Source organism: Falco naumanni, chromosome 1 (genome assembly GCF_017639655.2).
Source record: "Falco naumanni isolate bFalNau1 chromosome 1, bFalNau1.pat, whole genome shotgun sequence".
Taxonomy (NCBI): domain Eukaryota; kingdom Metazoa; phylum Chordata; class Aves; order Falconiformes; family Falconidae; genus Falco; species Falco naumanni.
This window is the reverse complement of record NC_054054.1, coordinates 108,365,804-108,390,855: the sequence shown is the minus strand read 5'-3', so window position 1 is coordinate 108,390,855 and position 25,052 is coordinate 108,365,804. Positions and strand designations below refer to the sequence as shown.

General features: G+C 52.4%; 2 protein-coding genes across 3 annotated transcripts in view; one reads left to right on the top strand and one right to left on the bottom strand.

Annotated features, from left to right (window-relative positions):
- The window catches only part of ZSWIM7 (zinc finger SWIM-type containing 7), a 27,216-nt gene extending 8,335 nt beyond the window's left edge, over positions 1-18,881 (top strand). Inside the window, exons 5-7 of one of the 2 annotated variants that reach the window (XR_005831353.1) lie at positions 3,312-3,416; positions 11,793-18,475; positions 18,560-18,881. Coding sequence is in view for 1 of the 2 variants with exons in the window: in XM_040617184.1 (XP_040473118.1) it covers positions 3,312-3,416; positions 4,030-4,146 (222 nt within the window). In the remaining variant the exon portion in view is untranslated. Of the gene's footprint in view, positions 1-3,311; positions 3,417-4,029; positions 4,333-11,792; positions 18,476-18,559 lie in introns of those variants that run through there. The other variant, XM_040617184.1, reaches the window with a different exon arrangement.
- Positions 7,069-25,052, bottom strand: ADORA2B (adenosine A2b receptor). Its single transcript, XM_040617169.1, has 2 exons — positions 24,483-25,052; positions 7,069-8,801 (listed from the first exon to the last, which is right to left on the bottom strand). The coding sequence occupies exons 1-2, from the start codon at positions 24,845-24,847 to the stop codon at positions 8,108-8,110; spliced, it is 1,059 nt and encodes a 352-aa protein (XP_040473103.1). The 5' UTR covers positions 24,848-25,052; the 3' UTR covers positions 7,069-8,107.

Below are 25,052 nucleotides of genomic sequence, written 5' to 3'. Positions count from 1 at the left end.
CATTAACAGAGGATTCTGGAGAGATGTTTTCTCTGGGGGCGTGAGGCTGGTCCCATTGCGAAATTCTTCCTCAGTCCGCCTGTCTGAGATGCAGAAACAAAGATCAGAGCCTCCCCTGAGGCCGCTGGCTGGAGCAGTGACAGGAACACAGTCTGGGGCTGTAGAAACTGAAACACTGAGTAGGATACTGTGCTTAAGAGTAGCCGGGTAGCATCACTGGCTCTTCATTTGTGTGTGTTTGTGGTGTAGACACATATCCCAGCTATGTGCACTTCTGCCTCAGCAGAGAAGCATGCCCAGTGCATTGGGGACCATCCATGGCTGCCGGGACACGTGGCAGTCATCCCTTTCAGTTTTTGCTCTGAAAGTCAGCTCTGTCGTTTGCACCCAGATGTGGTTGAGCTGGAATGTGAGGTGGTGCTCACCTGCAGCTGGATTTGGAGAACTGTTCTTGTTGAGGCCATGAGGCTGGTCCTATTGTGCAGCTCCTTTGGGTCATCACAGCCAAATCTGAGATGTTGATACTTCACAGGCTGAAATGCTGTTTGTGTTCCGTATCACCCAGCACATCTTGGGTACTTGCTTCAGGGGGAAATGGCTCTGTTCAGACAGGCCCTAGGACTGCAGCCTGTAGCGTAGGCAGCTCTTGCCCTCAGGAACTGAGATGGGAGAAGAGCCCTCAGTGAAGTGAAAGCTGTGATTTGTTATTTAATGCCTGGGCATTCATGCCCTTGCTACTTAATAAAGTAGCAGCACTGATGGGGTATTCAAGGGCTGGTGTTACCTCAGAGATGTTACTCGTCCCAGAAGAGCTTGTACAATACCTGCCTATGCTGCAGACTAGAGCCAACCCCTGTAACTCCAGGTCAGGGATAAATAAGTCTTACCTGCTGCAGAGATGGCGGACGCTGGCTGATCGTGGAGCTGTGCTGGATTCAGCAGCAGTGTAAGGTGGTGAGCAGGCAGCAGTTGGGGCACCCATTAGCTACACCTGCCCTGCAGAAGTGCTGAGAGCTGTGGGAGTGAAGCCAGTTAGCAGGGGGAGAGGCACTGCCTTAGCCCTCCTGCCAACTGTCACTTGCATTGCTCACATCCTGCGCTTTCATTGGATTCTTCTTTTTTATGTCTTTTTTAATTAATTTCCTAGAACTGTATGGCAGCCTGCCCTGCTGTGAAGGATTTGAACGTCAGGTCCTGGCACAGACTGTGGTGCTGCCTAGCTCTATGCTGATGGCAGCAATAGCTGCCGTGGTGCCACAGCTGGCCCTCCTGCCTCCCCACGCCCTGGCAGGGACACTACCACCAAGGTGATTTTTCCTCATTGTGCAGCCAGCAAGCGCCTGGGGATGAGGGCAGCGGAAGAGGATCTCACAGCATCTCAGGGCCAGGAGAACACCCCAGTGCCTGGCTTGGCTGCAGCTGGCCAGAAACAGAGGCACCTTTTCTCTTGGTGTTTGGATTTTAGACTCTGCCTTATTAGGTAGAAGCTGCATTCTTGCCATCTAGGTCAGGAAGGGGGAACGCTACACTCAGCCCAAAATCTGGCAGTGTCTGTATCTTCCCCCCCTCCTCAAAAGAAAACACTTCTGAAAGAAAGGCACCATCAGAATACTTCATCTTGGAAAAAACAATCAAAGGGGCTAGAGAAAAACAAACTTATCACAAGTGAAACAAACTCAGCCTGGAGTATAAGGAGGGCCCGGGGTAAAGGCCAGACTGGAAAAAGAACCGTTTACCCTGAAATAAGAATGTGAGTCTTGTGTCCCAACTCGCGGGGAGTGAGGGGGATTATGAGGCATAGGCGCTTCTGTGGGAGAGCTTAAACTTGTGGAGGTTTTCTGGAAGTGCCAGTGAGGTGAGGGGTACAGAGAGAGCTCCAGGGGACAGGGGAAGGGCAGCTCTGGACCAGGAGGGATGATGTTCCTCTGGAGGGACTTAGTGCCAGGGGCGTCCTGAAAAGAAGCAGTGTTCTACACAGCTCCGCTGTCTTTTCACTTTTTTGTGTTTATCTTTGGCTCTAGGTGTACGTGTGCTACAAACCCAACCAGGATCTAAAGCCTGGTATGGGAGTGTGGTGCTGTCAGAGCCCGGGGGCTTGTGTGCAGAGGGCAGTGCTGGTCATTACCCTGTGTAAATCCCCACTGTTCCCAGGAATACCCAGAAAGACGTAATTCCAGCTGTCGAGGCCACAGAGCCGACGCAAAGCATTTGCTCTCGCTCTGGCAGATACAAGACACATGGTGGCAAATACTCTGATAATTGTGTTTTGGCCACAGAGTGCACTCCCTTTGGGCTTCAGAGCATTAGTGAAGTCCATGCTATTGTGCGCAGGTTTCTGTTTCAAGTCAGTGAGTGTGTTCTGCTCCCGCAGACCCTTCCCTTGCAATAGGAGAGGGCAGAGCAGCTGGCTCTCAAATCTATTTTCCAGCCTTGAAGAAACCAGAAGATCAATAACCCATAGGTCAGCTTGCGCCACCACGCAGTCATCTCCAGCAGCTCACAGGTTGCCTGTCAGCTTCTCCATGCTGGAAGCAAATGCTCTCCTCACCTGGTTGCCTGTGTCCCGTGCGGATGGTGCAGAGGGAGTATGGCTCGCAGAGGAACAGCACGTGGGAAAAGGAGGCAGTGCTGTTCCCAAACTAGAGCTGGAGCAGCGAGGCTTCTTCTCTGGAGACTTTGACTTTGTTTATTCAGACAAAACTGGATTCCAATAGCTGCAGCTGATTTGGGGAGCAGAACACTAAGAGCCTTTGCAGCCTTCAGCCATGGAGCTAGTTAGAAAAGGCCTCACTTGAAGTGTTCACTGCTGCGCTTCTTCCATCCCCAGGCCTGTGGTGGCTCTGGATTCACAAATGGGCTTTTTGTGACAAGAAAATCTTCATTTTCTTCAGCTATCCTGTGCCTGCCAGTACTGGGGAGGGAGGTCTCTGGAGGAGCGGGCAGCTCGCTGTGCTGCCAGCTTTGGGAGATCAAGGGCAGGCGGCTCTGTGCTCGGTGCTGCTGCCCTTTTGCTGATCTCTTAGCAGCAGACAAGCCACTGCAGCTGAGGTCTGCTGCCAGCACAGGTGTACGTACAGGAGTGCTTCCTCGCCTGTAGGGAGAGAAGCGTACAGAGAGACCATGAGAAAGCTGAGGAGCTTCAAGCTTAGATGGGTCACTGCAGTGTTTGGGGACACTGGGACACTTCTGTATTGTGAGACCTGTTGTGAGTCATTGCAGAGGACATCAGTCCAGACACAGGCTAAGAGTTAGAGAAATTAAAAGTGAATGCTGCCTCTGACTGTCGTCCCCTCTGACTACCTTTGTTTCAGGTCCTTGGGAGCTCTGGCAAACTCTACACCTGCTACAGTTCCTGCCACTTCTGCACGTGTCCTGCTTTTGGTTTTACTGTACTGCAGAAGAGCGAGAGCCTTCTGGTAAGTTGTCTGCCTTAATTTGGGGCCAGGACAGGGAGCAGGGGAGAAGGCTGTGCTCTGCTCCTTGAACCTGCGCAGCCTGAAGTTTCCAAAGGAGCGAACGCATAAGTGTTAACTTGGCCACGCAGGCGGTGCCTGACCCACTGCACAATCTAGCCTCTGGGAGCCGTGGTATTTGGGTGGAGCTGGGCCTTGCGAGGGCTCTTCATTCTGCATTACTGTTCTGACTTTCAAGAAATGAGTAATCCCTGGTCTCTTAGAACAAGGGGTGCTGCCGCTAATGGGACTGCCGCATGGAGTCTGGCTGATGGAAGTGCCAGTGAGGAAGGGCTCAGGGTAACCAATTGCTCTGCAGTTTGGGGAGAGCATCAGGACCAGTAACGCTTTGCTGTGTGTCAGAATATTGCATTATCCTCATGGCAGAACTAACCTGGGCAACTGGAGCACCAGCCTGTGCCAGGGCTTGGCGTTGTTCCACCAGCCATGTTCCTGGGAGGGCTGAGCACTTCATTAGACCCATTCTGGCCAGGATGGATTTTTTTGTGGCTTCCAGATAGAGCACGACATTCCTGCGTTGCTCCTGCTGTTAACTTGGCTGCGCTGTTATTTGCAGTGCAAACATATACTTGCTGTCTACCTCAGTCAGGCCATGGGAGCCTGCCAGGAACTAACTGTCTCTGAGGAGCAGCTCACAAGCATCTTACTGGCTGAGGAAGAGGATGAAGGATGAAGGGTTTGGATCACGTGCGGATGTGCTTTCTGCATACCCTCCTGGCTGTGTATTGGCATTTTTGGTATCTACAAGGCTGTCAACTGTTCATCGTGCCTGGTAGGTTTCTTCCTGGGCTGCAGCCAAGTGTGACATTAATTAGCAGCCTTGCACTGATAGATTAATTAATAAACGTTAAGAAGCCTGTGTTGACTTCGATTTCATTTATTTAGGCTATTCCTGGGATTTCTGAAGGTGTTTGAACAAATCTTTAATATCGTGTGCTTGTGATGTGGGGAGACAAATAGCCCAGCAGGTCTTTTAGTGATCCATTAAGCCTTGTGAACTCTGCTCGTGCTTGGAGTAACCCCCCACCCTCCCAGCGCCTGCCAGGCTTTGCAGAGTCAGCCTCTGACGGAGTGACACTGCAGTGGCTCTTTGCAGCTGCCTGCTCGGAGCAGGTTTTGATTCATCACTGGCAAACCCGTGCCAGGGACCCCTCAGCACCTCCAGACCGATGGCAGGTCTGTGCTGCCGGTGCGGTTACTGCCATACAGGATCGGCAGAGGCATCGCTCTGGTTGCTGTGCTTTTAAATCGACCCATTTCAGACGAGTCGGTCACCTCGTGCTGGCAGGCAGGGAGGCCACATCAGACACCAGGGAAAGGAGACTGCAGCTCCCCCGTTCCTGGGAACCGGCGCCTTCCAGCTCCGTGACTCCCTGCCTGTGCTCTGAGATTGGGCTCCTCCGTGAGTACGGTGTGGCCTCGTGTGGTACACCGTGTGAACGCAACAGCGTGAGAAATAACGGGGCACAGGCTGAGCCAGGTTGTGTAGGTGGTAAATTAAGCATTCTGTATGTAAATAACAGTTACTGCAAATACAAAATCAGAGTAACATGAGGCAAACACATCCGTCCTATGTACATCAGAGCAGTAAGGAGTGATAGCTGAACCCACTGCAGAAAGTTCCTCTGCCGTTTTAACTTCACATTTTTATAGAAACCTTCAGAGCTTTTTTTTGAGGGGGGCGAGGGAGCATCCTATTTTTATTTTGCCTTGAAGTGTCTTTGGCTCAGATCCACGGAGGCACTTTATATGCCTAAAGGCCATGGTGACCCAGGCCATAGTTAATAATGGCCAACAACCCAGCGGCACAGACGTACTAAGGATGCACCACATCTGTCTACAGAAATTCTGGCTCACAAGAGGCGTATGAAAGGTAGCAGTCGTGGCTGCCGCGCTGCAGTGCAAGCTGTCACATACAAGCAAGTGTTCCAGGACCGGCTCTCTCATTGCAGCGCTGTGTGTTTCAGTCTGTTCGTGCTGTCCAGCCAGCAGGAGAGGAGCGATTACATTCTTTGTTGTAAGGATAAATGTGGCTTGCAACCACTTTGCAACACTGCCAGACCTGCAGGTGAAACCCTGCTTGTTTCCAGCCGTGATTAACAGAAGGAACTCGGCCAAAGATAATACAGAAGGGAAGAAATGAAAGGAGGACAGAGTCAAACCCTGCCCAAATGGCAGGAGGTGGCTACATGTGTTGGCTGGACTATGACCAAGGCAGATGCAGCAAAGCTGAATGGGGCTGTTAAAGGAGAAACACTTGGGACAGGAACTTAACTATTCAGATTCTTCTTGGAAATGCCAGTATCCGAGACACTGAGCTGGAGCTAGATTTGGACATTGCATGAGCATGTACAAACCCATTCAGAGCTGCCCGGAGGTTCACCCAGGGTTGGGGCTGGCTCTTATGGCTGAGCTGCTGTGTTACACAGGGTACACACACAGGGTAGCGAAATCCATCACTCCAGGTGAACCGTCCTCTGCATGGTGGGCCCCAAGGCATAACTGCAGCTGCTGCCTGCAGGTCACGCTAGCCGGCACAGCAGGTGCTGCAGAAACAGGATTTCTTCAGATCAGCTTTTGGGCTGATTTTATACCATATTTATCATTATATATGCCAGAGAAATTAAACGCTTGGGGTCTTATATTACCCTCCTTTTAGTGCAGTGCAGTTAAAAAAATACAAAGCTGCTTCCTATATGATTCAAGTACAATTTATCAGGGACAAACTGCTCCAGGCATCACAGTCTGTCCACTGGACCTGTTCTTCAGGAACTGGCTCTGTTTAAACTTTCTTCCCTGCCCCCTTGCTCTGAAAGGCCTGCTGCTCCCCGTCTCCATCTCCCTGTGTGCGTTACCACTGAACCCCCTATTTAACCCAAATCCTTGCACTCCAGCTTCTCACCGGTCCCGTGGTGATGCTGCTGGCACCGAGTGCTTCGGAGAGAGGTGGTACCGCTTCACCACGTAGGGACCTTCAGGCAAGACTCCTGTTTGTAAGAGGACCACAACGTGATGGCAGGTCTGAGCTAGTCAACAACAGCTGTGTCTGTACCACAGCCGGCTTTTGGGCACCAAGCAGGGAGGCTGTCGGGTGTTTTTTCTGGCCCACCTCCCTGTTCCTCTCAGTTGTGGAATGAAACTGCCCTGCAAAATAAAAGACACGCCAGAAACACTAGTTTGGTTACAGCAGTGCACATCATGCAGTCTGGAGAAGCAGAGCTCGTACTTCAGAAATGAGTGCACAGTTCTAGTTTTGCATATCAGTTATATATTAAATCAGGTGCAGTAATTACTGAGCTGTGGTTGCAGAGAATTATTAACTTGCAGTACAAATTAAGACTACTCCGCTGTTGAGTGAGCTTTGTACTTGGAACGGGCCAGGACTCCTGGCTAACTAACTGCAGAGGCCAGGCTAGGCAATCTGCGAAGTGAGCGTCTTCCTCAAGGAGCTTGGCCAAAACCAGGTCACAAGTCAAGACATTCCCGTTTCTCCAGAAAATTAGCTCCCTTCCAGTCTCTTTTGCTACCGATACAGGTCAGGATTTAAAAAAAAAAAACACAAAACAAAACCAAACCAAAAACACGCTATTAGAAAAAAAGCACTCACAGCTTCTGGGGGTTACTGGGCTACAGAGTAACCCCAACAAGGCCAAGTTTTAGGAATAAATGAGCTTTGCAGCATCCAGCTATCGCAGCTGAAGCCTGCACTTCTGGAAGCCCTGCAAGGCTGTCAGGTACTTGGACTTGGGAGCAAAAACCTGATTGTAGACATCGTGTCACCAAGGCAGTGGTTGCACTAACCTGAGCGACGCTGGATCAGACTCGCTGAGACCATTAGGGCACTTCTGCCTTCTGCATTTTGATAGCTGGAAACAGAAAGCAAACCTGAAGCGCTGGTCTGCACAATCCTGTAGACCAAAGTGATCTAAAGGCAATAAAAACATTGTTCTAAAACTTTAGTCAGCTCTTTCCTAAAATGTTTCTTTTTCAGTAAGTAGGGCTTCCATACTGGGGCCAAAAATAGCTGGCCATTTCTGCTGTTTTCCCATCAACGTGGTCCCGCCCCTCAGAGCCTGGAACGCAGATTCAGTTTCACACCAGCAACTGGGCTAAGTAAGACTTTTTTCCCATCAGAGAATACTAGCTGCATCAAACAATTGATGGAATAATTAGGGTATTACCAAAGTGCTGTCAAGTATGGACTGAAAGAACAACTCAAAAACAGACACAAAATTATTACTCCTAAATGAATCCAAAGATTAAAAAAAAATAATAATTAAAATAAAGATCCTAGGATTTGACATGAGCAGCACGATTGGGGAAACACCCCAGCAGGTGGGTCTTCCACAGTCAGTGTCTGACCTGGAAAGGAAACACAATACAGTCACCAGCACTCACGCAACCTGGGTTTAAAGTCGAGGGCGAGCTGTGCTCAGTCTCCCCTGTCAGGTTATTCCTCTAGGAGGCACTATGTTAATTACAAAAATAATTAAAAAAAAAAAATACAGCTGCATAACTGCATAGTGGTCATCTCTGAGCACTCCTCTAGGAGTTAGCTGTGACTGTTCATGTAGGCACAGGGAAGGGTAGTGTCAGGGACAGGCTGCACAATCCTCCGAGCAGGACATGCAAAGTCATATGGTCACAGAGGCTACCGGAGAGTTGATGTTGGTGACAGTCAGGTGCTGGTTGTTGTCAGTGGCGCACTTGGGGAAGTCATCTGTCTTACAGAGGAGCTTGGAAATGATCTTGCGGAAGGTGTAGCGGAAGTCCCTGATCCTGTAGGCATAGATGATGGGGTTGATGACAGAGTTGGCGTGGGAGAGGATGATGGCCACATACATCACCCACTCAGGCTTGGATTTGGCGAACTCCTCATGGAAGTGAGTGATGCAGTTCAAGATATGCAGGGGCAGCCAACAGAAGGCAAAAAGTCCTACAATGATGGCCAGAGACTTGGCTGCGTGGACCTCCTTCTGCAGCGTGGTCCTGGAGTTGCCCATCAGTTCGATCTGATGCAACTGTTTGCAGGCGACCATGAATATCTTAATGTAGATTCCCAGCATGATAACAAGTGGAAGCAGCACGCAGCCAAAGAAGTTGAAGTACACCATGTAGCTCATCGTTACCACATTCTCAAAGAGGCATGAGATGAAGCAGCCATGGTGTTCTGTCCCGGTGTCAGCCCCTGTCTCATTGGTGGCATTGGGACAACCGCTCATAGCTTTATTCCAGCCCATAAGCGGAGTCAATCCAATTCCAAAGGACAGGAGCCACAGCACAGCAATGAGTCCTCTTGCCCGCTTGCCAGTCACCAAACTATTATACCTACAGCATCAAGAACAAAACCAAGATAAAGCCGTTACATAAATGAGCACTCGTTACTTTCCTGCGGTTAAAGTTGTCAGCATTGTGGCAAATGCCACAAGAGGCCCACCCACCCCCCTGAGGAACCTGTGCTCATGGAGGGGTGAAAAATCTCACCTGTCCTCAGTGCCTCTGCAAAGTGATTTGGGGAGGTGACTCAGCTGCTATTCCTGAGAAATGCCAAGCACTGCCCCTGCCCGCAGACATCCTTCAACAGCAGGTAAGGACTTGGAGTCTTAAAAAAGCCTTTATCATTGCATGAGCCTAAACCACCAACTACAAGAGTGTGAGAAGAGGAGGAAGACTCACTCTGTAACCACCAGCTTACTCTCTTGCTCTAAGCATCCACTACCAGGCACGCTGGGGCACGCTACCGGGCTACGTGAACTTCTGGGTTAACCAATTACAGCTGGGACAATGTTGGCTCTCAGTTCTACACAGTAATAGGTAGCTAAAGACTTAACGAGCATCACCACACACTCACAGCCTTTATAGCACAGCCCACTTGCTGCAGCTTGGGCTGCTCTTAAGCCTGCAGCAGTGCTGGCTTTCAGTGGAGACTGCAGGGGTCCTGTGATGCGATGTCTCTTCCTGTGCTACCCCATACACTAAGGTGGACAGTACACATCCTTGTGGAAACCAGGGATCCTACTAGTTTCCCCAGCAGTGCAGTTCCTGGCTTCTGTGTGCCAGACTGCAGCCCACGCGAGCTTCTGATTTTTCTGAGCCAGCATCTGAAAGCAATGGCTACTGATGGATTGCTTAGGGCAGTTACAAGTTAGGGTTTGTGTCTCCAGAGTCTCACATCCAGGTGTGGAGGTGGGAGCCAGGGACACCAGGCTCTTCTCCCTGATGTGATATCCCTGCTGTGTGCATCCTCCAACAACAGTGCTGATGTGGGCAGCTCCACCTAGCTCCCACCACCTAGGGCTGGGGTTGTTGGCCTCTGTGTGTGACGTGTCGGTTCTGTAGGAGACACACCGTTGAGGGGCCCTGAGGTCACACATGGACTCAGACCTGCAGCTTCTGAAGCTGTCAGTGGGGTTAAACCATACAGCCGTGCATAACTGCTGCTGTCAGACAATGCCTGTGCGCTGCTCACCCACCACAGCTTGTAAAGATCCAGCTTTTTAAAGAAATGCATGCCTTGTACAACTGCTGCTCTCATGTGCACGACAGAGAAGCTCTGCTGTGGCCCAGGGACCAGCTGTTGCAGTGCTGAGGGGTGCAAAGCCATGCACTGCCCCACGCCTTTCCTAACCCCACAGACTGGGTGCCCCTCCAGCCCCTAGATGCTGAGAGACACAAAAACGGAGCTGGAACCTAAAGCAGCAAAAATCATGCTGCTTTGGGTGCAACCAGCATAGATGCCAACATCAAAGCATCAGTCGGATCGCTCTTGGAGATATGGAGAACCTGCGACTGCCAGAAAGACAACATGAGAAACCCATTACCGTCCTCTCCACAGCCAGATAGCGTCTGCTGGCCGACACACTTGTCCCCCCCTTCCCACACCCTTCTCTCATTGCTTGTTTACTCTGGCTTGGCTACCCTGCTCCTCCTTTCCTAAGAACGTTTGTTCTGATTTTCTTCCGGCCCGTGAGGCAGGGGAGGGTTTTATTCCCACAGAACCGCAGCTGTGCCTATGAATCACACTGCGGTCACCTCCGTGCGAGCCGTGTGTCCCTCTCCTCCTGCAAGCTACAAAGACAGGAGGGTAAAGTGTGGGGGGGTGTCTGCTGGTGTGAACCAGGAGGCTCAGAGAGGCCAGGGGGAACCCTCAGCTCCTCCTGCGCAGCCGCTGCAAGCAGGGCTTGCTTCGGGCACGGCCAGGCTGGTGCGGGGCAGTGGCCACGTTTCGGTGCTGCGGAACTGCAAACACGCTCCACAAGGCAGTAGGTGTCTAAAGGGCAGGTCCTGCCACTGAAGGGTTTCTCCTGCACTTTTCTCTCGTTATTACTAAGTCTTGCTGCTTCAGAAGATGAGAAGTTATCAGACAGGGCATCAGTGAGGCCAAGCCCATTGCTTTCAAGACCCTGTGTTCAGTTTTCAGGAGCCAGAGCTGGTCTGGGGTTGTGCAGCCTGAAAACGTTAAGATTTGATTCAGAGCAGGTTCCCAGAAATCCCATCTCTTGGCAAAGTTGGAGTCTCGAGCTACAACGTTGGCCAAGCTCAGTCAGTGCTGTAGGAGCACCAAGAGCTGCTGCTGACCCACAGCTCTGCACGTGGGGAGAGGAAACCGTGGCTTCTTGGCTCGTGCTATTCACGCTTAGTTGATCGTTTCAGTTGCTCCTCTGCAGCCTTGGTCATGTCACAGCCCAAAACCTACTGTAGTGGGACTGGAAAATGCAAAGGGGGCGTTGTTCAGAAACGGCAACTGAAGGGGTCAAGAGTTTTCTGTGCCTGAATCAGGCTGCACACAGGAAATAAGGAAAACCCGCCGCGGCTCAGCATGCCGTGCCTCAGCCAGCGTGTACAGTGCTGCTCTGGGCTGGTGGCACTCGATGCTGCCTCTTGCTGAAAACATGTGACTCCAAATAAGGCTTTTTCCACCTGGTCATCTCCTGAACTCACCTGCAAAGATAAGGCTTGACTTGAAGGTTTACAAAACCAGTTAAGAAGTCACTTAATTTTCCAGTGGCTGCAATGGTGGATATTTATTTTAGCGTTGCTCGCTCTTCCCCAGTGCACCTGGCAATGCTGCAGCCAGGATCACGTTTGAGTACGATCTGCAAGAAGGTGATAGCAAAATGTGCTGTGCTCCGGGTCTGCAAGAGCCAGAGCTGAGCAGTGGAGAGGGCTGCCAGCCTGTCAGCACCGGGAGGAGATGGCGTTCGCTGAAGTGGAGATAGTTCTTCACACAGAGCAACGGCACTCCTTCCATTAGCTCTTTATTTTCGCAAGGTCGCATTGCAAATTCCTCCCAACATTTCTCCATTCAATCCACTGCAGGTAACGATGATGATGGTGGTGGTCGCTGATGATGGTCGCTGCTGTGACTAGAGAAAGGTCTGTGCAAACACCTGGTCGCTGAGCTACCAGCCGGAGGTGGCCAAGGTGAAATTGGGAATAGCTTGATGTTCTAAAATTGTTAACTAATTACCTCATTATTGCCACTTATTTGGTGAGACACTGTATTGCCCTTAAGCGAACAGAATTTAAGCACGCGCTTAAAAATAAAGAAATGCATGACTGCCACCGGATCAAGGTACGAAGTCTTGCTAGCGAGCAGCTGCAGCAGCCAGGTTTGCAGCACCAGTGACAGAGCAACCCCCGCCATAAACCACCCCCAGCAAACGCACGCGGGGGCAGCGAGGCAGCTGAGCTGGGACGCGGCTTTTTCCTAAGCACTACAAAACGTGATCAGACAGTGAGGAACCGACAGATTTTCACAGCTCTGAATGTTCCAGCAAACCCCTCCTTCATTCTCTTTTAGGCTTAATATTATTAGGCAAAAAACTATTAAAGTAAATTTACTCACCTAAGTCTGCTCAATTAATGTATAACAAATATTGAATCTCCTCTATATTTCTGTCCAGAAGCATCAAATGTTGCTTTAATGTAAATAACAGCTGAATATTTTAAAATGATTTATTGAGATTAAATAACCTGGCAATGCATTAGTTCTTTTTACACTGCCAGGCAAAGACTTTTTAGTGGCATAATCATCAAGCAGCTAATTACCTCAGCTCCCACCCAGTGCCCCACAGTGGACACGCTGTGGAAGCCCTGACGCCATCCCCACTGCGCTGCCGTCAAGGAGCAATTCAGGCTTCTATTTCTCTGACATATATAACTATACATTTGCACCAGTGCCACAGCCACACAGCCCACCTTGCTGTAGGTCAAATACTTGAAAGAAACCTCAGCTGCTTTTACAATACGGCTCTGACACAGCGGTGTTATCGGGCGCACGCGCCAGGCTGCCGGGGCCAGACCTGCTGTGGCATCACCAAAACAGGTCAGCGGCAAAGGCTCCAACCAGGGCACAGCCCAGCTCTGCCTGGCCACTGGGCCATGGACCGGGCAACCACTCTGCCACTGAGGCTGCAGGAGATGTCCCCCGAGCTGGCCCTTGGACTGGAGGTGGTGCCCTTCGCCCAGCAGACATCACTGTTGCCTGTGGCCCCTCCAGTGGTGGCTCAGCAAGGTCCACAGCTTTTCTGGAAAAGCATCACGGCAGCCACCAAAGCCCACTAGGACAGGGTGCGGGAAGGCATGCTGCCTTCTCCAGGCACTGTGCCTCTGCTTGGTAAGATGGTCAGGGTTGGGGGGTTTTCCCACCAGGTCTCGTTGCATTTCTACTGCTATTTCTAGAGCCAGACACCAGCCAGGACACCCAGGCGGGCATCGCTAAGCACAGCTGGAGCAGAGCAGGACGCGCTGCCAGCCTGCAGCCAGCCCAGCCTCTCCCAAACAGGAGCTTGGCTCCCGAGTGGCAGGAACTGACTCATGTCCTGCACGTAGCTGGCATCGCCCCACCAACCCTGCAGTCACCCCGTGGAGATCCCCCAAGCAGAGGCATGGCTGCCCCGGAGCTCCCGTCAGAGGAGTGCGCAGCAGCAGCCAAGGTGTAACCCAGCCTTTGGGGCCATCGGACTTGGGGCAGAGAACAGTCACAGCCCAGAGGAACCAGCCTGGAAGGGGAGTGTTATCCCTACGTTATTGATCTCAGAGAGCAGGAATGGGGGAGAATCCCCCACCGTCCCCCAGCAGCCCAGAAGGATGAACAGATCAAAACACGGCGGTGCCAGACACCTGCGCCCCTGGCACTTGGCAAAGCCCAATGGTGGCCCTGGCCATGACGCTGACCTGGGCCCTGGCTGACAAGTTACTGAGTAAATAAACCCAAGGTTAGCAAGGAGCAGAGCCAGCAGCAAGGAGTTTGTTTTGCTGAACGTCTGAGGCGCATTGCTGAACGAAAGGGTGATCTGCAAGCTGAAGAACCACGTCAGCACTTGCCACCATGTACTCATCAGCACTGCGGGGCAAGGGCTACCACATCAGGCAGCGTTTGAAGGCAGGCGGGAGAGGACCCCTCTGACTGTCCCCTGCAGAGTGGCACAACTCCCTTACATCGGTTCCCCATGGCAGCCCCGTTCCCAAAGTCTTCCCCAACCTCCCTGCTACTGGGCCGCTACTGAGGACACAAAAACGACCTCCACCACCTCTGGCACATCTGAATACCTGCAGCTGGTACACAGCCAGCAGCGGATCCTGGCTCCTCAGACCGCAGCAATGGATGTTCCCCTGCCCAGGCACTAGCGCTGTCCCCTGGCCTCACTGGGTGCCCAGTCAAACCCCTGAGGCTGGCTGAGATGCTGCTTCTAGCAACAAAAAAAGTTTGGAGAAATCCACCCACCTCGCTCAGGCGTCACCTCGCCAGCAGCTCTCGAAAGCCCGCAGGGCTGCCAGGTGGGTTCAAACGCTTCTCTTGTGTACGTAACACAACGCTGAAGTCACAGCATTAACTTTTCCAGCAGGAAAATTTTCCTCACATAACGGAGCCTCCCAGGCTTGCTTAGTCCAAGCATTTGAACAGGGATGTCTCCTCAGCCTTAACTGGGAAGAGCCGGGAGGGTCCCAAATCTTGTCCTGGCATCTTCAGAGTCCCTGGGATGGTGTAGGGGAGCGCTTTGAATCAGGCAGTGCTCTGAACCTGCACACACTGGGTGGTCAGCTGCACTCCGCACCGGCCCCTTGCTGGCAGCACGGTGCGGACAGACAGACGTGTGTGTGTCACAGGGCGGCAGCAGCAGCACAGACAGATGTGTGCCCATCACACAGCAGCAGGGCAGCAGGACAGCATGGACAAACATGTGCCCATCACAGAGCAACAGGGCAGCACGGACAGACATGTGCCCATCATAGAGCAGCAGGGCAGCAGCAGTGACACCGGTCCCCATGCCCCAGCCAGAGGGGAGGGTGCTGCACTGCCCAGCGCAGGGACTTTGGGCCAGTTCTCCTGCTGCCGAGCCCCAGTGCAGGATCAGCCTTCAACAAGCAATTTCAGTGCTTCAACTCCAAACTCCGGTACCTTGTGCTGAGGCTGGATTCAATGGGATGAGTGGGGACAGGCAGGTGTGACGGCTGTGCGAGTGATGCTGCAGCCAGCTTGGGTGCTCCCTGCGCTCCCACTGCCCAGAGGTGCGCAGGGCCCCAGGGGCCTCCCCACTGCTCTCCCCATCCTGCCCCATGCCCAGGCTGCCGGATGCAGGGAGGTGAGCAGATGGAGACTTTGCTGAACTCAAGACTACGCAGGTGCTCTGATACAAACAAGCAGTGATAATTTATATGTTTCTATTTTAAGCATGAAGGAAAATACACAGACACCTCCATTCACAAGAGGAGAGAGCCGTTTGGCTGCCAAGCATTGTATCCTTGTCATCTACTTGCAGCTGTACTCTGCATCTTGCTCTTTTTTTTTTTTCCTTTGAGCTATAACAGCATGAAATAAGCAGCATTGCTGCCGTTCTGTTTGCTCCTTGCACAGCCATGGAACAGAGATCACATACCAGCTGAAACATCCTGGCAGGACATTTTAAATGAATCATAAAATTGCACCTTAGAGAGTAGGGGGGTGAAGAAAAAGCTGTGCTTTCTGACCAGGAAGGAGTTGGCGGTGGGAGTGAGAATCTGGTTAGTGGCTACAGGATCAGCCGCGGAAGCAGGACATCTGCGTCTGCCCATGTCCAGTTGCAGACAAATCACTTCCTCCCGCATCTGTCCCTATTGTGCGCGGGGACAGCGCAGCGGCCCCGCTCGCACTCCCAGCCTTCCGCTGGATGGGCTCCTGCTAGCACGCCAGCACCCACCACCCAGGTGAGCACACGGGGTTTAGCTGGAGGGGCAGGAGGCATCGCTCAGCGACATCCATTTCTGACTGCTCCCGCTGCCTGCTGCTTTCCTGGAAAACCTGTGTGGCTGCAGCGGCTCAGCCCCTGCGCACCCTCACTCCAGGAGATGGAGACGACCCTGATCGTGCCTAAAGATGCTGGCTCATGGCCGTCCTGCACCCGTCAGGAGAAGCTGAACATGAGGAAGCGAGTGCTTGCAGGGCGACAGCCCTCCCCAGCTCCCAGCACCCAGGGCACGAACCCACGCAGCAGCACCCCGAGGAGCCCCCCCCACGCCGGGCAAGTGGCCCTGCTGTTGTGCAACCCTGGGTAAGGACATGTAGATGAGAACACCTGGCCCTCGCCTCGAGACACGGAGCCAGGCTCAAGCCTTGTCTTTAGAAGCCAGGGTGCTCGGGGAACCCAGCCTTGCTGTGGCTCCCACCCTCACGGGGTGCGGAGGAACAGCCGCCCGCGCACCTCCCAGTGCCGTTAGGTTGCCGTTCCTGCTTGAGGCACCTAACCAGCAAGGTCCTGGGCTGCAATGCTTCATTTTTAGATTTGCAGGCTCACTAAAAGGCATTTAAAGACCGGGAAGCTTTAACTTTCTCCAGGGCTCGCTTTGTTTATGTTATATGGCATTTTCAGTCTTAGCCTGAAATACAAGCTAGAAGATTTTGAATTAATAAGAGAAGAAGACAAGCCCACCGTGTGATGAGAGGCTGTCAGGGGCTGAGGCTGCTCCAGACGTGCCATACTGCGTATTTTCGTGCTGGGAAGCAATTCCACCTGGGAGCAGAGTGACAGAGATGTGAAGCAGAGAAAGGCAGGCAGAGCAGCATGGAGACTAGGGTGAAGCAGTCCTGGCTGAAGATGAGCCCGCGGGTGGACATTGCCCACCTGCTGCTCCCAAAGTAAGGCCGGGATGGGGACGTAGCTTGGGCTATCAAGTGCCTGCAGGTTTAAAACCCTCTCGGTAAGATACACATACCCATGTGCTTATCCCTCCTGAGAACTCCTCCTTCCCCGGGGTGGAGGCAGAGCAGCTGGGAGAGCACGGGCTGCCCACCACAGCCCCCAGCTCCCGCCTCACCCTGCTCCATCCCTGCACACCCCTCCACACAGGCTGGCACCGCAGCCCTGCCGCTGCCAGCACAGCACCGGGGAACGGCTGAAGGGCACCATGTTTGCAGGACCAGGAATGTGGGAAGGAGAAATGCAGGAGAGCAGAGTTTTGGCCCAAAGCACCCTGGGAACAGCACACGTTTTGGTGATGTGGAAGATTAAGACAGGGAATGCAGGTCAGGCTGCTGCGAGGTGGGGAGCAGTGGGAGGGGGCCGCAGGGCTGGGCACATATTGAACACCAGCAACACCTGTGATGCAGATGTGTGAGTATTTTTCTCACAGGCACGCTTTTGCAGCAGCCAGGCAAGAATTTGCATTCGCTACCCTGGTTTCTGTCCGTAGAAGCCGGCCCCAGCCAGCTCTCGCCCCTGATGGGGTGAGAAAAGGTGAGTGGAAACTCAGCGCAGGCACGCAGGGCAGGAGCAGGGCGCAGGGCGGGCTGTGGTCTCGCTGGGCAGCCCCACGCTGCTGCGAGCAGGCCTGGTGCTGGGGGGCTGCCAGGGGTGCGCAGAGCCCCCGGGGCACAGGAAGGAAATGAGCTCAGCGCCCTGCACGCCGGCTCTCACACAGCTCTCACACTCCAACAACCGGCGACATCAAAACATCAGCAGCCGCCTCAAGACGCCCGTGTGCGGGCGGGCAGCCACGTGCGATAGCAGCCCTCCGCGCTCCACAGGGTGCTTCTGGGCCCCGGAGCAGGGAGGCCTGGCTGTCCTGCCCCAGACCGGGGGCTGAGAGGAGCCTGCAGCCCCGCAGGGCTCCGGGCTCTGAAGCCCAATGTTACCTGCCTCAGGGTGCTGGCGGATGAGAATTTTTGTCATTCCAAACCTTCCAGAGCAGTCAGGCCTGAGCTGTGCAGCACGGGGCAGCCGGGTTCAAGGGGGTTGGCAGAGGTGAGATAGGAGCCATGGTGCACAGAGCTCCCTGGGCGGGATCCTGTCTACAGCACAGCGGTGACCACTACCCCTCCCAGGCACGCGGTGCCTTGCTCACTCAGATAACAGATACGGGTGGGGAGGTGGCAGATCTCTGCCTGGTCACTAATTCTGTGACAAAACGGGTGCTAAAGCCCTTCCCAAAGGCCCCAAAGTGCTGGCCGCTCCACCCACCAGCCCCAGCAAGTTGCTACTCATCTGCCTTCCCTGCCGAGCCCTGACCGACCTTCCCAAGGGCTGGTAGATCCCGCGTGGTCAACACGGAGCTGAGCCCAGCACCACTTTGCCCACCTGAGCCTTGTCCAAGCACGCTCCGGCAGCTCGAGGAGCCCATCCTGTCCTCGCCTCCCTGCCTTTGTGCGGCCAGGTTCCAACCAGCTGGTGACACAGCCCCCAGCCCCCATGTGCCAGCTGTGCCACAGCAGCACGACAGGCAACTCTCATGGAAGAAACTGACAGGTCTGAGCCCGGCCAGCGGCTGCCCCCACAGCACCGTGCTCCCGGAAACCTGGCAGTGGGGTTTGGGTGGGAGGGAAGGTGTGAATGCCAGGGTGCAGGGTGATGGGCACTGATGCAAAGTGCATCATGAAGGGGGTGAGGCAGAGTCCCAGCCATGGTGACACCACTCTGCCTGCATAGCTGCTCCGCAGAGACTGTGCTCTGTCCCTTGTCTCCAGCAGGTCCAGCAGCTCTGGTTGTGGTGCTCAGTGACACGGCGGTGCTACACGGCACCGAACGGTGAGTGTAAGGGCATGGGCACACACCCACTGATGTACTCACAGGTTATTTGTGGCTCATGCCCAGGCCTGATGTCATCCATAGGATTAGGAGATAATCCGCTCTTTGGCACGTTCCCTGAGCCAGTCGCTGGACTTCGCAAAGCTGTCAAAGCCGGTGGGGAGGGGAGAGGACTGACACATCTGTAGGCACAGCTGGCATCACTGATTCCTGGCATCTTGTGGATTGAACACAGTAACAGGAGCCCCAACAGCCCCTGTGCAGTGACTGCCCGGTGCAGCCAAGGGCCAGGGCTGAACACTCCAAAAATCCTCAGTTCTGCGGTGTGTGCTCATTGCTATCACAAACGGCAAATTCATGAAATCCCCAAGATCAAGCTCCTCAATTAACAAAGCAAAAACATTTAACTGAAAAATAAAAGTTTCCTGTCAAAATATTTTGGTGTAATACATTTTTTGCAGAAAGATCAAAAGGTCTTCTGGAGCAAAATTCTGCCAGATTTCAAAAGCTGTTTGTTGGGTTTTTTTCATCTAAAAATTAACCTGTATTTTTTACAAATTGAGCTGGTCAAAACTGAAAAAACCTCCTGAATGCAAAGCTGTAAGTTCTGGCTCAGCCCAGAGATCAGTGCCCTCAGCTGACAGCCTGGAAATGAGCTTTTCGCCTGCAGCTCCCTGACATCCCTGCTCTCCCCCAGCTTCTGCAGGAGCTGTGTCAGGGCAAAGGTCTCAAAGACAATTCCCTTGCCTTCCTGTCAGGGTTTTTCCTTTTTGGAATGGAAGTGACCCCCGAGGTGGGGGAAAAGTATAAACATTTGGGATGCTCATTTTAAGGAAACCAGGCTGCTCACAACTCAAAATAGCTGTGATTTCCCCCCTCCGGTTTGTGGCTCTAAGGGCACATGCAATGATTCCTGATTTTTATTGTGTCCAGGGTCAGCTGCATCTGAAGCCTGGAGGGAGCAGCAGCACTGCGAGACCCCCAGCCAGGCCAGCGGGTGCTGCCAGCCCCCGGCTGCAGCACAACCCCTCCCCAGTTCTGCCTGAGTTGAGCTCAACTGACACAAACTTCTGTAAAGATGTGACACCTCTGTTGCTCAAGAGAACATGCCAGCCCTCCTGCCCACAGCACGTTTGCCAGGCTGGTTGCACATCAAGTTTATTACTCAATGATAAATTTGGCCAGGTACAACTGTCTGACAGACGGGGAGGCAGAGCATCCACTGCTCTGGAATAACCGTGCCTCCCATGCTGCTTGGGTCTCAGGATCAGGCCCCGCACGTGTGAGCTGCATATGAACTGCAGAATGTGCCTGGGAGTTCAGTTGAAGGGCAACACAAGGATTTCCCCTCAAAAAGGAAATGAAGCAAGGGCAGAAAAAGAGTAGCTGCAATTCTGCGTGACGATGATGGCACACAGAAAATGGCAGCTGAAGACCAAGGCTCTGAAGAGGACTTTCTCTCCTCCCCAGGAGCTCCAGGCCTCCCACCCACCATAAATACCCACCAGTTTGCTTTGCTGAGGAACAAGCTGGCAGCTGAAAGGAATCCAGGAACAATTCTTTGCTGGGGAACACAGAGGGAACCCCCTCCTCTGCAGCAGCAGGGCACAACAAGGGCAGGCAGCCATAAAGCACCAGCCAACCCACCTCTGGAAGGGACCCTGCACAGCTAAAAGGATCAGAAAAGAGCAGCAACAATCCAAATGGGATTTTTCCCCATGAGGACAGCAGAAAGGAGCTGGACTGTTGCCTTCATCATGTCAAAGATAAGAGGGGCAGCAGCTCAGGGAGGAGACTGTCTGCGCGAGAAGCAGAACAGTGCAGCACCGTTAACAGATGGTGAACCCAGCGTGGATGCTCTGGCTGCAGCGGGGCAACGATGTGCAGAAAGGGAGGCCCTGTTCCAGTCCATGGCAAAGCTGCCCGGGAACATCAGTCCTGTACTTTCTGCTAGATAAAATTGAAGACAGAAGAGAACTAAACCCAGGGAGGAAGAACAAGCACCAGATCAGCTCAAATCGCAGGGAGCTGGGGCTAATTTTCCCTCTGCAGGGTTCAGCGGGGGTGTTTGCCAGGTAGGCAGCAGCAGGACAGCGATCACTGTCCTGCAGGAAATTACCAGCCAGACAAGGGCACACAGAGCGTCATGTTGTACAGCGTTTCATTCTCCTTTTGCTCTCTAAAAACAGATACTCTCCTCCCTCCCTAATTCCTGACACATTTGTTCTAGGCATCTATCTGTACCTACAATTATTAGCCACGCCAAAGGATTTTGGTTAATGCAAATAAAAGGGAAAGATTTTATTCCACCTACAAATTGTCTTTGGCTCGCAGCTATGGGACTGTGGGGTGAAATCCAGCTCTGGAGAGAGCCAGAGAGTGAAAGCCTAGCACTGCTCTTACGCCAAACACTCTGCAGGCTGGATTTACTGCTGCTGAAAGATGCTCAGTTGCCTGGCTTTGATACTTTGCTTGGAGGAAGCACTGTGGGGGAGCGAGCTTTTAGGGGGGTCAGGTTGGCAGGCAAGAGCAGGGATGGTGCCATGTACTGGGGTGGCACAGGGATGGACAGCAGCGCTGGGAGCCAGGAGGGGCGCGGAAAGCGAGGCAGGGTTACAGCGTGTCTCAAGACAAGAAGCTGCGTCCTGGTGCATTGGCCAGGGGAGAAAGGGCCCCGGAAGGGCTAAGAGCTGCAGCTGCACAAAGTGGGCAGTGTGGGTGAGGGCTTCTCCACAAACAGTAAAATTGTCAAAAATAAACAAAATAAGAGTTTCAAGGGACAGAAAGAATTCATGGCTTCAGGTCAAATTCAGCATATATTTTTAGCCAGAAGAGGGAGGGTTCTAAACCACCATTTTTAAATGTTGGAAGATTTTTGTTCTGCAGTTGTCTAGATGAGAATTTGTTAATTCCTTCACAGTGAAGATGCCTCCATTTCAAAAAGCAGCAACAGAACGGTTAAGCGACTCCAGCAAAAAACTGCCAGGTTGGTCAGAATCACTTTGTTTCACTGAAACCTCCAAACATCACTGTTTCAGTTTGACTGAAACAATTTTCCTCTTCCCCATGGGAGTTTTTGCTTCAGCCACAGAACTGAAAAATTCATTATTAGCCTGGCTGTAATGCAAACTTCTCCTGCGCACACCCAGCCTGCAGGGCTGCCCAGCCTCTCAGTGTGCTTAAATAGTCCTGAAAGAGTACTCAGTACTGTGGCATAGTTCTCAATGTCCCTGCAGAGGTTTCCACAAGGAACTGGTGGTGCACTGGATAAGACAGGGACACTGTCTGCCCTGCAACAACCGCGTTATTTATTGTAATCGCTAGATAGGCCTGGGTACAAATCATTTTAAGAGTTTAATACTTCGTGGCCTGTTAATGGCCTCTGCACTGGTTTCCAGAACGAGTGCTTTAGTGAGAAAAACTTTTCCCAAGGTCTCCGTTCCTACAAACTGATGACCAGCTTTCCCTCTCTGCAGCACAAACCTCCTTCCAGAAACAGCATGTGCATCTACCTGGAGTGGGTGGCTGGACAAGTCCCTCCCGTGCTCGGTGCCGGCAGTACTGTGGAGCATCTTGGGAATAACAATGCTGACAAGACAGCTCTAAGAGAGCCTTGGTTGGAAAACCCTAGTGCAGTAGAGCAGTGCTTTGCCAGCATAGTTTTATAACCTCCTTTGTCCCTAAATCTCCTGTTGCCAAAGCAATGACCTGTCCGTTGCCCTCCACTCCTCGCAGTGAGAACCCCCCATCCTTTTAAAGGAATTTTACTTACTGGACACCTCTGAGAGCAATAAAATGGGCCTCAGTGCCAAGTCAAGTTAAATCCAAACTTCACACTTCAGACCAGCCTAGGATGGGGCTCCTTGATCTCTACTTACAGCTGAAGGGGTTGTATGTGTCCAGCTAGAAAATGCTTATAGGAATAAAGATGTTTGTGCAAATGGAATAAAAGATTTGGCCTAAGACGGGGTGAAAAATCAATGCCAGAGAAGGATCCTGAACCAGGCAAAACTGCCCTGGGATTTCATCCCACACAGGTGAACGAAATGACCTCACGGAGAATTGAGCAAACCTGCTAGTGACCAAGACTGTGAAAATCGAAACAAAAGGGGAAAAAAAGAAAAAGAGAGAGAGTGGAAGAAATACCTGTGATTTTGTCAGTTGGCACCGACACCACTTCCCTTCTGCAAACGCTCCGATCGGAGCATTTCTGATCTGCCCCTCTTGCCTCAGAGTCCAGCAGAGTACAAACCAATCTCACAAGATTCAATTTCCTCAGCCAAATGCTGCAAAAAGCACTCGTGGTACAAAGGAAAAGAGTTATAACCACGCTTAACAGCTTGCTTGCGGTGGGTGGTGTGATTAAACTGCAACTGAAGAAATCTGACCTGCTTCCGTCACTGCTGCTGTGCTGCTAGCCCCCATCCCGAGAAAGCTCCAAACTAACGAATGGAAGAGGCACCAAAGCATTATTCGAAGCCGATGCGCACCTCCACCTCCAGGCAGGTGGCTGGGAAGGTAAGCAGGCAGTGTTGGAGATGCTGGCAGTGATCTGAGCTGCTCTGCCCTGCTCCCTCCTGTGTGGATGAGTGCTGCCGATCTGCTCTTGCTTACTCCACACTCTGCGGAATTTCCATGCACCTTGCTCCGATGACACATGCAGCCACTCAGCGTACATACATGCATTTCCACTACTAGTTTTTATCATCTGCCTGACTAACTAATATTTGCCTAGTGTATGGGAGTTCCCTGATGCAAGGTACCAGAACAGGGTGAAGAGGTATTTTTTTAAAGTTATTTTAGAGTGAATTCATTGTCATTGCAAGGGAGATACCAGAGAGGAGCAGAATCTAGGAAAGCCGCAGCTTACACAGTTCAGCTGAGGTTCCTACACCAAACCTGCCCTTCCCATAGCCTCCACTCCTCACCAGCTGGGCTCCATCGATGCCTTGTTCTCAGGGAGGGACAACAGAGACATGAAAGAGACTGAGACTAATGGACTCAGGTCATTTGTAATGCAAAGCTGGGGCTTTGGTGCACTTAACCTTAAGGAAGCTGCTGCACCAACTCACTGGTAAAATGCCCGTAAATTATATTCAATAGTATTCCCTATTATATTGCAACATCCCATGAATCAGAAGGAAACCAATTTACGTCTTTGATACTGCACTTGGATGAAAGTCTAAACCATAATATTCTGAAATCTGACATATGAATCCTGTCTCCTTCCCTCTTCTCCTTTCACAGTGTATGCACACAGCTGACATCTCCTGACATTTACTGATCTATGCACTCTCTCATGGTAAGCACTCAGAATTAAAAGGTACGGAAGCAAAAACCGAAATGTGGTTTCAGCGTTTGTAGAGGCAACAAACTGCGCTTTCAGTCCATTGATTATAGCCCTCTAAAAACCGGAAGACAGCCTAGTTAGAGTCTAGTCCCAACTGAAAATGCAAAGTACGGTCAAAGTCATATTAAGATCTATTTAACATGACTTTCAGCCTTTCTGAAAGTATTGTGATCTGAACTGAGGAAGAGACAAGAACTCTTACAGAAAAGCCTGCAAAACTACTTCTCCAGTAGGCTGGGAAATAAGAGAAAGAGTAGTTGCTCCTATGCTTAATTACTTGGGAGATGCCCAGACACCACAATAGCGGGGGCTCTATAAATACCTACATAGATTAGCTACAAGTATCCCAAGCTCTCTACTACATCACTGCACAGCCTGCCCCTGTCCCGAGAAGCCACTGTCCCTCCCAAGACAAACCCTCCAGAAGCTGAGCTCCCAGGTGTGTTTTGAGGAAAGAGGCAGGTTACTGAAAACCTGATCCTGGTCCTGCAGCAAGCGAGTCAAAATCTCTGTTATTTTCATCATCACTTACGAGCAGCAAACCTTTTAGGGCAATGCCAGAGACCACAAGTTCCCGCACACGCACACTAAGACAAGGAAGGTCACAGCCTGCGCTGTCAGGGGACGTGGCTACCTGCATCCGCTTCAGCCTCTTACCTCAGTGGGATCTTAATAGCCAGGTACCGGTCGATGGCCACCGCCAGCAAGCTGAAAATGGAGCTTTGGGTCAGCACCAGCACGAAGCAGGCAAAGAAGAGGCAGCTGTGAAAATCCACGTGGAATCCGATACTGATGGTGATGGCGAAAGGGATGGCGAGCAAACCCACCGCAATATCAGCCACTGCCAGGGACACCAGGAAATAATTGGTTGCGTTCTTCAAAGTGCTGTTGATGGCCACAGCCCAGCAGACCAGGACGTTGCCCGCGATAGACAGCACAGCGATGATCAGCTCCAGCACGATGTAGGTGGTTTTCATAGTGTCCATGGCGAGAGCCCAGGGCGTGGAACTCGACCCGTTCATGAGAAAAAGGTACTTTCCACCGGGCGCCCGCCCGCAGGTACCAACAGGCCACGGGGCAGCGCTTCCCGGCGAGAAACACCCATGTCCGGGCTCACCGCCGCCTGCTGCCGGGGCGTGGGGGGCCGGAGGGGCGCGGCGAGCCCCGGGCCGTGGCCCCCCGCTCCGCCCGGCCCTCGGGGGGCATCCGCGGGGCCCCGTTCACCGC

Coding starts and splice junctions, on each gene's coding strand:
- ADORA2B (XM_040617169.1), bottom strand. CDS start 24,847: ATGAACGGGTCGAGTTCCACGCCCTGGGCTCTCGCCATGGACACTATG. Junction 8,802..24,482: donor GCTATTAAGATCCCACTGAG/GTAAGAGGCTGA, acceptor TTGATGCTGTAG/GTATAATAGTTTGGTGACTG.